This window comes from Rattus norvegicus, chromosome 7, assembly GCF_021556685.1.
Source record: "Rattus norvegicus strain SHRSP/BbbUtx chromosome 7, alternate assembly SHRSP_T2T, whole genome shotgun sequence".
NCBI classification, from domain to species: domain Eukaryota; kingdom Metazoa; phylum Chordata; class Mammalia; order Rodentia; family Muridae; genus Rattus; species Rattus norvegicus.
In genome coordinates, this window is record NC_141540.1 from 132,141,895 (window position 1) to 132,157,087 (window position 15,193).

The 15,193-nt window shown below is 41.1% G+C and overlaps 1 protein-coding gene across 1 annotated transcript in view; it reads right to left on the reverse strand.

The window, feature by feature from the left end:
- The window catches only part of Slc2a13 (solute carrier family 2 member 13), a 318,829-nt gene that overhangs the window by 130,038 nt on the left and 173,598 nt on the right, over positions 1–15,193 (reverse strand). The window contains 1 exon segment of the mRNA NM_133611.2: positions 12,704–12,812. Within this exon segment, the coding sequence (NP_598295.2) occupies positions 12,704–12,812 (109 nt within the window).

Consider the following 15,193-nt stretch of genomic DNA (forward strand, 5'->3'; position numbering starts at 1 on the left):
CTCTGAAGAAAGAAATTGAAGAAGACCTCAGAAGATGGAAAGATCTCCCATGCTTATGGATTGGCAGGATTAATATAGTAAAGATGGTCATTTTGCCAAAAGGAATCTACAGATTCAATGCAATCCTCATCTAAATTCCAACTCAATTCTTCATAGAGTTAGAAAGAGTAATTTGCAAATTCATTTGGAATAACAAAAAACCCAGGATAGCTAAAACTATCGTCAAAAAAAGAACTTCTGAGGGGATCATCATCCCTGACCTCAAGCAATATTACAGAGCAATAGTGATAAAAACTGTGTGGTATTGGTACAGAGACAGGCAGGTAGACCAGTGGAATAGAATTAAAGACCCAGAAATGAACCCACACACCTATGGTCACTTGATGTTTGACAAAGGAGCTAAAACTATCCAGTGGGAAAAAGACAGCATTTTTAACAAATGGTGCTGGTTCAACTGGAGGTCAGCATGTATAAGAATGGAAATCGATCCATTCTTATCTCCCTGTACAAAGCTCAAGTCCAAGTGGATCAAGGACCTCCACATCAAACCAGATACACTCAAAATAGAAGAAAAAGTGGGGAAGAGCCTCAAACACATGGGCGCTAGGGAAAATCTCCAGAACAAAACACCAATGGCTTATGCTCTAAGATCAAGAATCGACAAATGGGATCTCATAAAATGGCAAAGCTTCTGTAAAGGCAAAGGACACTGTCATTAGGACAAAACAGCAACCAACAGGTTGGGAAAAGATCTTTAGCAACCCTACATCCAATAGAGGGCTAATATCCAATATATACAAAGAACTCCAGAGGTTAGACTTCAGAGAATCAAATAACCCTATTAAAAATGGGTTACAGAGCTAAACAAAGAAATCTCACTTGAGGACAATCGAATGGCTGAGAAGCACCTAAAGAAATATTCAACATCCTAAAATGTTGGATTACCCAAGATACAATCCACAAACCACATGAAATCAAGAAGGACGACAAAAGTGAGGATGCTTCATTCCTTCTTAGAAGGGGGAACAAAAATATTCATAGGACAATATACAGAGACAAAGTTTGGAGCAGAGAGTGAGGGAAAGGCCATTTAGAGCAACCTGGGGATCCAGCCCATATACATACAGCCACCAAACCCAGACAATATTGCTGATGCTAAGGAGTGCATGCTGACAGGAGCCTGATATAGCTGTCTCCTGAGAGACTCTGCCAGAGCAGGACAAATACAGAGGTGGACTTTTGCAGCCAACTATGGAACTGAGAACTACCGGGATCCCCATAGACAAAGGATTGAAGGAGCTGAAGGGGTTTGCAACCCCATTAGAACAACAATACCAACCAACTAGGGCTCCCACCATCCAAAGTGTAACACATGGACAGACCCATGGCTCCAGCTGCATATGTAGCAAAGGATAACCTTGTTGGACACCAATGGGAGGAGAAGTCCTTGGTCCTGCAACGCTGTCCCCCAGTGTAGGGAAATGTCAGGGTGGGAAGGTGAGAAAGGGTGGATGGATGGATTGATGGGGGAACATTATCATAGAAGAAAAAGGAGGGGACATGGGATAGGTGGTTTATGGACAGGGAACTAGGAAAGGGGATAACATTTGAAATGCAAATAAATAAAAAATCCAATAAGAAATTAACATCCACTTTAAACTCTGAATGGAACATTGGCTATGGGTTGATTAAACAATGATGTCTATAATCTGGGTCAGTTGGGATGGGTTGGGTCAGTGAGTTAATTCCTTGTACAGCCCTGTTAAGATTCCTCTAAAGTATCCATCCTCCTATCCACATGTGATATCTGTACTGTTATTCAACGAGAGAGCAAAGCTCTTTGGACAGTCACACAGTTACACAACTGGCATACAGTCACAGGAACAGACAGACACAGGGACACATTCCTCAGAGAGCATTGGGGTGTTAATTCTCAAACCCAGGTCAAAGAGCTGAGACGCCTATTAACAAATGAAGCAGATGCTGGCTACTAGGTTCTCCCAGGATCCCTCAGTCCCTGCCTGTTACAGAGTCCTGGATGGCATACGTGACTCCTTACCCTAAACTTCTCCAGCCCAGGGGCTTGGCTTCCCTTCCTCCAATGGTTCTTCCTTATATAATCCAGACATTTTGGTTATGGCCTTTTACCCTTTTGTCCTCTGGGTCTCCTGTCCCTTCCCTCTCCCTTTCCCACTTCCTCACATGGCCCAGCTCAGTCTGCTGCACATGTCCACTCTGGACTCTTGCAGATGTCTCCGCCTATGGCTATGCTGTCCCTCATATTTACCATAAACTTTCTCTTACACCATATGTAGGAGAGGTCATGTCTTCCTTTTTATTTCCCTCCCTCCCTTCCTCCCTCCCTCCCTCCCTCCCTCCCTCCCTTCCTTCCTTCCTTCCTTCCTTCCTTCTTTCCTTCCTTCCTTCCTTCTCTTCCTTTCTTCTTTCCTTCCTCCCTTTTTTCCTCCTCTTCCTCCGCCTTCTTCATTTATCAGGCAGGTACAGATTCTGACTCATACAACACACAGAAGACAGTGAGCATGAAGAAGGGACTTTAGATCTGGGCTTCCTCTTAGTTAAATAACACCAAGAAGAATGTCTTGACTTTTTTTCCTTGATGTGACAGTCACAATTATTGGTGGCTTGGAGTTTATCATTAGTTCACTGAAACCAACAAATAAGCCCGTTATAGTATCTTACACATGCAATACGAACACTGAGGGCTTAAGGCAGGAGACTTTCCATGAGTTCCATGAGTGCTGGGCTATAGAGTGATATCCCAAGGCAAAGATAGGACCCAAACGTAAACATGAATTTCATCTTTCATACATACTTTACAGCCTACAGCTAATTATCTTTGAGATAGTAGTAGTTATGTTTTAACTATAACATGTTAAGTGACATCTAGAATTTTCCATTTGTGGGGGCAAGTTGGCACCCAGAAAGTTGTGGGTTTCTTAGCGTTTCAGATCCCAAATGTTTGCTTGGGAATATTCAACCAGTAGCAAAACTACACACATCTCAAGTATTGTTGCCGACATAAAATTCTTATGTTCTCAAACCCATTGTTGAGGCCGAGGCCTTTGCTTCATAATCCAATCTAGAGCGAAGCCAAGGCAGCTTGTTGTTCGAATGAGTCATTTATATTTGTTAAGCACATTTAATTAATTTAATTTCTAAGTGAAGTATTTCTGGATCTATTCCAACTTTGATTTTTTTTTTGTCAGCAAAGCTCTCCTGCTATTAAGAAAAAATGCTATTCAGTCAAGGTCGGGAAAACTAAAGGAAAGGAAGAAAAGAAAGAACATGTCTACAGCCCAGGTTGCTGGTTCGAAATGGGGTGAGCTTCTCTTTACTGTTCCTGACAAGCATGGTGAATGGGAAAAAGCAGGAGACCCTGTCTCCAAATAGCACTCTAACACTAATACCCAGGGAGATAAGCATCATTCTTGGTGTCATGGTTGATAATGTCTCTTTATCCCAGATTTGTGAGACTGACCCATGAGGCTCCTGAAGTTTCCTCGGTGTGCGTGTTGTTGTGAGGAAAGGCACAGGCCTGTGGCCATCGCATGACGGCTCACAACAGAAGGGATCCACTGTGGGATCACAAAAGTGTTCCCATCACTTCCTGTTTCCTGTGCATGTTTTGCACACATGTTCATGTTCTAAAAGCAGACCAGGAGGGCCAGTCCTACCTTGGACATCCAAAAAACACTGTAGCCACTTAATAGAATGAAGACAGGAAATGCAAGTGGTGTTGGGGGAAGTGGAAATGGAAGTTGGAGAGGCACTTGCCCCATGCCTGGGTCCAGTGACGCGGTGCCCTTGCTTCTGTGGCTGTGTGTATGCATTGTGATTGGAGAGTTCAGTGTGCTTTCCCTCGTGCTGTCACCACAACCTTAGAAATATTCTAAAAGCAGACCAGGATAGCCAGTCTTACATTGGACATCCAGAAGAATAGAAAGCTTATCATCTATTAAGTATACAGCTTTAACTTTAGTGTGTGTGTGTGTGTGTGTGTGTGTGTGTGTGTGTGTGTGTGTATTTCCCTTCCTGTGTCCATGATCCCTGCTCCTGCTGCTGTTCATAGCCTGTTTCCATTTGTCCTTTCATTTTGTGCCAGCCTCCCGAGGAATCACCTTGCAGTGAATATTCTACTTAGAACTTTCTACATGCTCTGTTGACAGCTGGCTTGAGGTAAGCATTGGCAGTAAGAGAACTCTGACTTTAGGATTGGGAATAGAGTCCTGCTCTAATGACAGTAACTGTGGACGTGCATAACCGTGGCTTCCCACTCTGTACCATCCCTTCATTTAAAGAGAAACCATTGGGCTAAAAGGAGGAGGCTGCCATTTGCCTACGCGCCCAAAGCACCCTTTTGCTCTTTTCAATTTTCTGTCTTCTCAAGGGGGCAAAAAACAAACTCCTATCTTCCACTGTGTGAGATGGATTGATTCTCTGTTTATAGAAGCACCCAGAAAGGTAGATTATAATTCCTTAGAAGACTCAAGCTATTAATAATCCCAGGTAGAACACAGTGTACCTCTCTACCATCTGTCTTCTTCCTCAAAGGCAGACACATTTGGTAGGGGTGGCTCATTGACTGATTGTCATAAGATATAATCATCAGTATCATAACAAATTTAGCATAAATCATGCTGTTGTGCCAGGAAGTGTTCATGAACCCCAAAAGCCCACCAAGAAACTGATCCCAATGCAATTGCATTAGGGTCTTTTTATGACAAGCTCAAGTTGGGCCACACCACCTCTGGAGAAACAGAACTGGGAGGGGCAGCCTAAAGCTTAGTTTCAGGCAAGCATTTATGGAGACATGAAGAGGGTATCTAGCCTGGCATACATAGGACTGGGGAGGCATAATGGCTGGTGCTAAGAGCCAAACCATAAACTTAGCTTCTGCTTTTCCTCCTAACTGGTGGTTGTTAGGAAGTGACATGTCAGGGGCAGGCTTGTAACTTGGAGGTGCAAATTTGTTGGGGAATAACCTGGAAACTGGTGCTCGGTACTGGCCTGTTAGTTAAATTGAGTTCAACCTTAGGTCAGGTTTTCTAAGACAGAGTCTGAACCCAAAAGGTCTCTCAACACAGTGGTACTGTTATATTTCACTAGACCAATCACTTTTTGCATTATGTTTTCCTTTTAGTTTCTGAGACATATGAAACAGCTCATATGAGATGGAGTCCACAGCTCTGTTATGGTGGGAAAGCCAGGACTCCAGTCCTGCTCTTCCTTCTCTTCTTGGAATACAGAATATTCTACATGCATTTTTGAATATGCATGCTTGAAATTATGAAGTAATTGGATGATATTAGAAAACTGGTTCTTCCCAAAGTTAAACATCGTGTCTAAAGTTCAGAGAAACAAGAAGTCCTCTGTCCAAAAGAGTTAAAGATGAGTAAATAGGCTCTGGTATAAAAATCAAGCAACTTATCATGTAAGTCAGATGTTCAGACAGACAAACAGACATGTGTGCAAACAGCAGAGGTGGAAGATGGCTTCAAGAAGGACATTTATTTCCATGACTAATTATAGGATAATTATCAGGCTAAGAGGATGGAATAATGTATCCCATGAGAGAGAAGAGACAGAAAATATTTTCTGAAAGTGGTTGTGTCTGAAACTGGAGGAAGAACTTTCTGTGTTACCCTCCATTTGGGTTCTGTGAACGTTTCTTGGTCAGGAAGAAAATATTTCAAAATTGAAACCCACACAGACTTCAGGGTGGAGTTAAAACTTGTAAAAGGGACATCAATGTCTATATTTTATCAAGCTTGGGCTCAAATGCTGAAGTGCATTGCTAACTTTACTTCTCACGTGGGAGAAAGAAACCAGAGGGGGAAATAATGATGAAATATCCATGAAACAGAACCCCAAATTAATAAAAAAATTCATTTAAAACCAAGGGGAATAGAATTAATACTTCTAGCTAAATCTCACAAAACTTAATTATTGAGCTATATTTCAGACAGTGTTTCAAACTGGAAATAAAGGTGTGAAATATATTGAATCTTAAGAACTGTGAGAAAATACTCCCCCACACACGTACACTCACAGCTACACACACACACGTACACACACACACACACACACACACAGAAGCACATACACACCCACATACCCATATATACACCTTCATGCCCAAACAAACACATACACAGAGCACACATTTATTCAAACACACTGCACACATATATTACACACACACACACACACCAGACATATACATACACACACATGTGCATATGTAACATGCATGTAAATGCACACAGGTGTGGGGCGGGAGGCTTTGAAAGGTACCCTCATACCTGGTCGAGATAGGTCGAATTCCCAGGAGTCCCTAAGGGGTGGCAGGAGCATTTCCAGTCTCCCAGGAGATCAGGCTCTTCTCAGGTAGCTACATCCTCCCCAAACCCCCATAGAGAGGTTTGAGACAGATCAGCCATGCAGGGCAATGCCACAAGTCCCTACTGCATGGGTGAGGATATGACCACAGGTCATGTAGGCTCAAGACAGATCAGTCAAGTAGAAACAGAACCAAGCCCCTAAATATGTAGATGAGGTCTTCCCAAGCTCTCAGGCCAAACCAATAGGAAGTACCTGCTGTCAGATACTGACCTGTCCCAAAACTGTATATTAGAATCCTATTTAGAGGGATTAAAGTGTGCAGGAATTACTTCATTGTCTGAGAGCTTCTGTCTTAAGAGCTGTAACACTGACGCTTGGGGAAGAGATCTGCTCTCCAGAATCAGAAGCTCTCCTACATCCCTCAGCCTGGCCCAAACGGGAGCAGCAAGCAGTGGAAATAGAGGCAGAGCAGCACCAGCAGTGGAGGTTGTGAAAGCAGTTCCCCCTCCCTGCTTGAGTTCTCTCCCCTTCACCTGAACCTTAACACCTAGCTGGACCAGAGAACTCTGTGGAAAGCCTCCAGTATGGAGGCCTACACGCAGGAACACACAGGCACACACACACACACACACACACACACACACGCTGCATACACACAGACACACATACTGAGCTTAGAAAGCATTGGAAAAAACACACATCATGAGAGTCCCTGACTTATCATGGAGGCCATGCTGCACTGTAGTCATCCCAGAGCTGATTTACAAGTTGCATGAGCTCCAAATAAAAGTGTCAGAAGTATAGAGAGAAGTGCCAGTTATTGGCTCTATGGCACAGATTTCATGTCCAAATCTCTAGCTGCTAAATAGGGACATCTTATTAACATGTTCAAGAAGCTGAGTAGACTCTTTGTACCCACTGGACCTGGTCTACATTCAAACATCATTTAAAATGCTTCAAACCACTGTTTAAAATCATTTTGAAATTTTGCTATTTTTCAGAATTAAGCATCAAATACGTTCTCTGGCAGATTATAGCTTTTACCACGTAGAGTTAATGGTGAGCGGGCTGCATCACGTGTGCTAATGGCACTCATAAATCACAGCGAGTACCAGGACAGCATTAGCCCTGCATTTCTAAGAAAAGACAAAGGATTTAGAAAAACGAATGTTTAATTAAAGACTGGAAACTGTAGTCAGCACAATTTACACTGGATATCACAAATGGGTGAAGACAGTCATTACATCAGCGTTTGGACACACACTGTCATAAGCCAAAACCCATCAATTAGAATTGGCTCTGTGATTTCTACTTAAAAGTACCACAAAAAAAGAATGGAGCACATTTCCTTGTTTTCTATGCTGTTAAACTTGTCAAGATAAAAAAAAATGCTCACAGATAGAGAATAAATTGTGATGGTGGAATCACGTAGGATATTCATACAGGGCTGTTAACTGCCTCTGCATTATTTGAGAGCTTGGCGCTTGCTTTTTTTACAGTCCTATGTCATTACCACGTAGGAAGAAGGATATGTCTCAGCGTGACGGCAGGCTGGAGGAGTAAAATCAGAACAAACCCAGACACGAGGCTCTGTATGGACCTTCAGAGGACCAAAAAGGTCAGAAAAAAAAAAAAGAAGTTATGTTGGCAGAAGGAAATACCAAAAACATAGGAAGGAAGTTGCAGTCTGACAGGTGTGGACAATTAATGTCAAGTTCACAAAGAATATGGTTGCAGTCTACTAGGACCCTGGGTCCTAATCTTTGTTTTAATTTCTCTTTAATTAAGAAGTGTATGTGTGTGGCAATCTTGGTGGCTGGGCACATACATGCCGAGGTGTATATTGTGTGTGGACAACAAAGTGGGATTGGTTTTAATTACCTTCTTTATATGGGTCCCTTGGTTTGCTCAGCAAATGCCTCTACTTACTGAGCCATCCTGCCAGCCCTGCTAATCTAATCTTTGATACTAAAAACCACTTCAAGCCATTACACCCTTCCCAAGTTGTTCCTAAATACTTAAGCATGCTAAGTAACTTTAAAGGATAATGTCATCAATCTCAAACAGAAATAAATACTTCGATTAAATTTTGCTGTACAGAAAACCCATTTTTCCAGTGACCAACTTTAAGTAGCTGGAAGAAAAACTTCTAGAATATGACTTTTTCAAGATCTGTGTCCCAGAAAACACAACTGTATTCTTTGTCCATGCGATGGCTCTATGGTGATGTGGTGAAGGCTTTTATATTTAATTGTGAGTGTGTTTAACGTGAATTTACATTGGCCTTTCTTAAAGACATTAGTACCAAAACAGTTCTTTTTCCTGCTTAAATTTTTTTTATCATACAATATGTTTTGAGCATGTTTCCCCTCCTCCAATTCCTCCCAGATCCTTCCCACCTTCCTCCCAACCAAACTTCATGAGCTTTGTCTCTCTCTCCAAAACAAACAAACAAACAAACAAAAAACCAAAACAAACGATAAAAGAAAATACATTGAATACCAAAATTCCAAAACAAACACACACAAACACACACACACACACACACACGCACACACAACAACAATTCGACAACAACAATAACCCTATGGAGTCTCTCAACACTCAGGGATCTGTGTGTTAGAGGAGGCAGGAAGACTGTAAGAGCCCAGGTAATAGATGAACCGACACAGCAGAACCAATGGACATGAACTCAGAGACTGGGACAGGATGTGCAGCTCTAAAATGGTTCTTAACAATGAATGAAACACACCAAACGGTTTGCAGGTTCAGTCCACTTATCCCTCAAAACAGTTAAAAGTGGGAAACGGACTTGTTGGTCTTTCCTGCATCTCCAAATGTTCATAGCCATTATAATTTACTTTATTAGTGACCTTATATTGCATGATAACGCATAGCCCTGAAAAGACGCATAGCCCTGAAAAATGCGAGCAAGTGCGTTCCCATAATCCCCAGCAGCGTAAACTTTCCCACAATCCCCAGCAGCATAAACTTTCCCATAACCCCTGGCAGTGTAAACTTTCCCATAACCCCTGGCAGTGTAAACTTTCCCATAGTCCCCGGCCCTGTTACTCAGCCATGCTTAGCTTCTTTGTACAGTTCTGAGGCTTCTCCACCCAGTTTACTGTTGTGTACTCTCTGTTATTACTACGCACAATTCAGATTCTCCCTTTGGTTCCTAGCTCTTTTTCTTTTTATCTTTCCTCAGCCTTTTGCTTTTACTTCTTACTCTCTAAAATCTGCGGACAGAGACAATATCCCAGTCTTCTCGCACATCATCTCCACTCCGGTTTTTTTCTCAGCTGATCTAATATCTACCAGGTCCCTTCCATTCTTAATCTCTGTGACTAATATTCTAGTATGCACCATTTTACCCTTCTTTATCTTGCAAGAGCTACGAGTGTTAAAAGGGCAGTTGTTTTTAAACTGGACAGTGTGCTATTTACTGTTTCAGAGATGGTTCAGCAGTTTGGAGCACTGGATGGTCATCTGGGGATACAGGTTTGATTCCCAGCACCCATATGGTGGTTCATAACCATCTGTAACAGCAGTTGCAGGGGATTTAACACACTCTTCCAGTCTCTGAGGGCACCATTCACATAAGTGGTGCATAGACATACATGCAGGCAAAATACCTATACCCGTAAAATAACAAACAATAAAAAATAAAACAATTTAAAATGGGCACATAGTTGCCAGAGGATGGGGAGGGGGATACCCAAGGAAGATCTCCACCGTCTTAGAGGAGAGGGGGATTGGGAGTGGCGGTGATCAGGATATAAAGTGAATAAATAGATACATTAATGGAAAAATGGGCACATCATAGGTTCCATAGACAGTTTTAAGATACACAGATAGCTGAAATAGTTTCTCATATTGTCCCTGACATTACAACGGAATAAAGCTAGGAATAAAGCTGAGAAACAGCAGGATATGTACAAATTTGAAGAATAAAAAATACTAGGGAAATTAATCAGAGAGATTAATAGATGGTAGACTATCCGGAGAACTGAGTGAAAATGAAAACACACCATTCCAAACCTAAAGTAAGTACAATAATAAGATGGGTGTTTGTAGCCACAGGGGCCTGTGTGAAGAAAAAAAAGGAAACGCAGAGACCTTAAATAAATTACACACAAACAACATATCCTCCGAGTTTATGAAAAGAGAGCAAACCAAAACCCAAATTAGACAATGGAAAGAAATAAATATTGGGGCAGAAATTAATTAATTGGAAAGAACCAAACACAATACATGAATCAATGAGAAAAAAAAAAAGAGTTGGATCTTTGATAAGACAAACAAGGTCAGTAGTACTTAGTCAAGTGAGCAAAGAATCAGAAAGCTTACGTTCACAGAGTAAAGGCTGTGAAGGGAGCCGTGACAGCAGACCCAGTAAAACACAGAGGACCATTTGTACATATTTCTAAAGCTTATGTTTCATCGAATTGGAAAATGGAAAAGGATGTCTTTCTAGATGGACCAAAATTAAATCACCACGAAATACACAGATTGAGCAAATCTAAAAGCAACAAACTGAAGAATACAAGAAATCTCCCAACTAAAAAAAGTCTACTGCTAAATTCAACCAGACCTATATAGGATAATTGAGAACAATGCTTCGAAAGCTATTTTTTCTCTGAAATACAGAGGAAAAAGGACATGCTACACCACTTCTAAAAAGCCAATATTACCCAAGTACCAAATCCAGAATAAGACACGACAGAAAAAAGGAAGAAAATTACAGAAGAATTGTTCTGATTTACAAAAATAACCAATACAATACTTACAAAAAGCATTCAAGTACACATCAAACACTTCATCATAATCAAGTCAGTTTCATCCCGGTGATACGTGGATGGCTCAACACATTTATATAAATAAATAGTGAATCACACAGATGGACCCAAGGACAGAAATCACATGATCATTTCTCTGTACACTGCTAGAGGAAAAAGGATGGGGAAAACACGACAGTATCCACACAGGTAAGCACTTTGTTGCTTACTCAAAAAGTTGCTCAAAAAGAGAGACGTACAGTAGACAAATGAGTCCTGATGATGTTCAAAAGCTTCTACTCAGGAAAGGAAAGAGGTGCAGACAGAACATACAGAGATGGAGAGGAACTTTGCTATTTGTATATCTGGCAAAGGACTGGCATGTAGCATGTACAATGAACTAAGGAAACTGAAGAAGAGGAAGAGGAGGGAGAAGAAGAAGAAGAGGAAGAAGAAGAAGAGGAGGAAGAGAAGAAGAAGAGGAAGAAGAAGAAGCGGAGGAGGAGAAGAAGAAGAAGAGAAGGAGGAGGAGAAGAAGAAGTAGAAAAAGAACAACAACAACAACAACAACAACAACAACAACAACAGAACAACCCATCACAAATGGGTGTGATGGTGAAATGAACAGAAAATTTCAAAAAGTGAAATACAAATGGCCAACACCTGTGAAAAGAGTCTCAACTTTACTAGTTAGAGGAGTGTATTTCTTGGTACCACAATTGGAACTGCTACCAAGAAAAGAAAAATAACAAGAAAACCCTTGCATACAGCTGGGAGTAGCGTAGGCTACCCCGGCCACCATGATAGAAGTCAGCACTGAGGTTTTTCTGAAACCGACAATAGGACCCAACTATACCACTCTCCAAGCACTGTACGTCAATATGTCCCACAGAGACCCTGCAGTGATGTTTACTGGATTGCACTGTGTACAACGGCTAAACTGTGGAACCATCCCGGAAGTTCATGGACAGATATCATTTATATATGCAATGGAATTTGTTCAGCCATAAGAATAATGAGATTATATTGTTTGCAGGAAAATGGATACAACCACAAATTATCATATTAAGTGAATTAACTGAGTCTCAGAAAGACAAATATCACATTATTTTCCCATTTGTGAGTTCTAAATTTTATATAGGTACATGAAATCAAATATATACAGATGAAATGAAAGTAGCCACGAAGCTGTCTGGAAAACAAGGGAATACGGTCAAGACAGGAATGTAGGGGATCCAAGGAAGGAACAGGCTCCAAAATCATTGCACAGTTGCATAAAAATGGGCTGTGTGACTCTGTAGGGTCAACCAAGTTTCAAATATTTGCTTGGACTCTTTAAAAAGTAGCAGGTTGAATAGTTACAAATTAAATGAAACATATAGTAACAATAATGTACCAAACGTAAAACTACCTGTGGATTCCAAGTTTTAACAATGGTAAAACGTACTCAAGGAGAAATCCCTGCATTTATTGTGACAAAGCACTGAGGGAGAGCTCTTTGTCTTCCCTCGGAAGTACTCCTGTCACAATCTTTTCAAGAGAAAGCCAACAGGAATACGTACATGATAGTGTTGATGCCCGAGAGCTGCTGGAACATCTGTAAGCCACATCCCACAGCTAACGCTCGGCGAGTTGGGGGGTAACTCAGCATTCTGCAGATTATAGGTCCAGCTGTTTTTTACAAAAGAGACAGAGAGAGAAAGACACAGCCATTACTTTTAGCTCTCATAGAAATTTTCTGTGAAATTAATACCACTGGACATTTTGAAATAGAATGTTTATAGAAAACTGGGAACCATGTATTCCTTGGAAACCCAACAGTTTTTGGTTGTAATTTCAAAAGTAACACCAGAGAGTTCTGATAGCAACTCATGAGTACTGTTTAGACACACATAACTGAATCTGTCATACAATTATTCTTCCTTGAATTCTCTCCAGTTACAATTATTAATTATGCCTTTTTGCTTTTCTACTTTCTCCACAATTAAATGGGGCTTGAAATGCATTCACGTGGGACCCTTTACAAAGTAACTGGCAAAAAAACCACATGAAATAGCATTATGAAAGAAAAAGGAAGAAAGGAAGGAAGGAAGGAGGGAGGGAGGGAAGGAAGGGAGGGAGGGAGGAAGGCAGGAAGGAAGGAAGAATTCCTTTCCACTCTATTCTGGCATCAAGGAATTTTGGCTTCCTATCAATTGTGGTGATGGATACACTGAGTATTATCAAAATGTAATAAAAATAATTTATATTGTGAATATACACACATATCTATGGGGGTGTTTAAAAACTGAGTTGGTCCTGAAGAGGCATTCAGTGATCATTTTCAAATATTAAAGCACAGGCTAGTGAGATACCTTAACTGGTACAGGCCAGTGGCGACAAGTCTGATGACCCCAAATCTATTCTGAGGACCCACATAACAAAAGGGAAGAAAGAGTGCCTGCAAATTGCCCTCTGACCTCCACATGCACACAACAATGCACACAAACATGCGTGTATGTGTGCACACGAGTGCGCGCGCGCACACACACACACACACACACACACACACACACACACGCACATACACGCTCCCGAATAAGTACATGTAATAATACATGAATGGGATCTTACATAGCCTAGATCAGATCTGGATAGCTGTGACATCTAAGTCTCCGAGGCCTCTCACAAGGTGACAGGCCTGTGTCACCAAGCATACCTTCTACTGTGAGAAGAGATTGCCTCAGAATACCAGGTAAACATCAACTCGTGCTGGATGCAGCAACCTTGCTGGGCTAGAGATGCCTCATTGGCCCAGAACATCCCTCCTGTTAGAGGAGATGGCCTGTGATTCCCAAGATGCCAATTGTTTAGTTAACACACTTCCCCGAAGGCCATTCATCATCATCAACCCCAAACTAAGCGAAGGGAAATAAATCCAAGTAAACCTTGCTACTTCAGGAATTTTCTGAGAGTCACATTTGCAGGAATGGTAAAGAACGTGTGTTGTCTCGATAATAAACGTTAATGTGGGATGTTGAGCCAGAGTACTAATTAGAACTGAATGCTATGGGGCTAAGCCTAGTCTGAGGCCACAAGCACATGATTAAAATCACAAAACGTGACGTCCTGAAAATATTTCTGCCCCTCACTGTTAAGACATCAAAATCGGCCTTTAGGAGCAGTGTTGGTTACTCAAAGCTCAACAGGATGACAACTCATTTAAAAAAGCAGGCTGAGCAAATGGCATCTGCAAAATCGACAGAACAATCCGTTACGTCAGAGAGGCTGCGTGAAAGAAGCAAGGGTCAGCTATCTTACTGTGGCTGTGGTGACATATACATGGCTCGATTGTCTCACGGATGGTGGGCTTCTGTGCAAACACGAATTTCTCTAAATGAACGGTAAAAGAAGGGGTGAGCACAGCTCCACTAAATAGGCCTATTTCCCCCTAAAGTCAAAACATTTGAATAAAGTATCACTTACTCTGTGTATTAGGGATAAACTTTAAATGACAACAAAATCAAACTATTCGAACCTTATCTTGGCCTTTCACAGGTTCATGAATGACATCTATAACAATATATTCAAAATGTTGTGACCACTTCCACTATTGCATTGTATCATGAACTGATAGGCAGGGGAAAAATATAATAGGGGAAAAATATAATAAATTTGGATCGAAGTTTGCCTCGACTTAATAAGAAGAGGTTGACTAGCCCACATTTCTTCTCTTGCTCTTTAGAAAATCTAGATTTTTCTATTTTCTTTTGGTTTGAATTTTCTAAAGATTAAGAAATGCTGGTTCCCTTATTCTACTAGACGCATAAACAAAATCAAAAATCTCCTTTTGTTAAGATCATAAACCTAGTTTTCTACGGCATGAGGCCCGGCTTGACAAGTGAAAACTGCCATTCATCTTTATATCACAGGAGAAGCTTCTCTAACACAAGAGTATATTTAGGTTTTGTAATTAAATGCAATTTGTATATTCAAAAAGTTTATGCTTAATTGTTTCAGAGATTTGTGTCTGGAAATACAGGCATTTCTGTGTGAACATTAAATCTTATGGC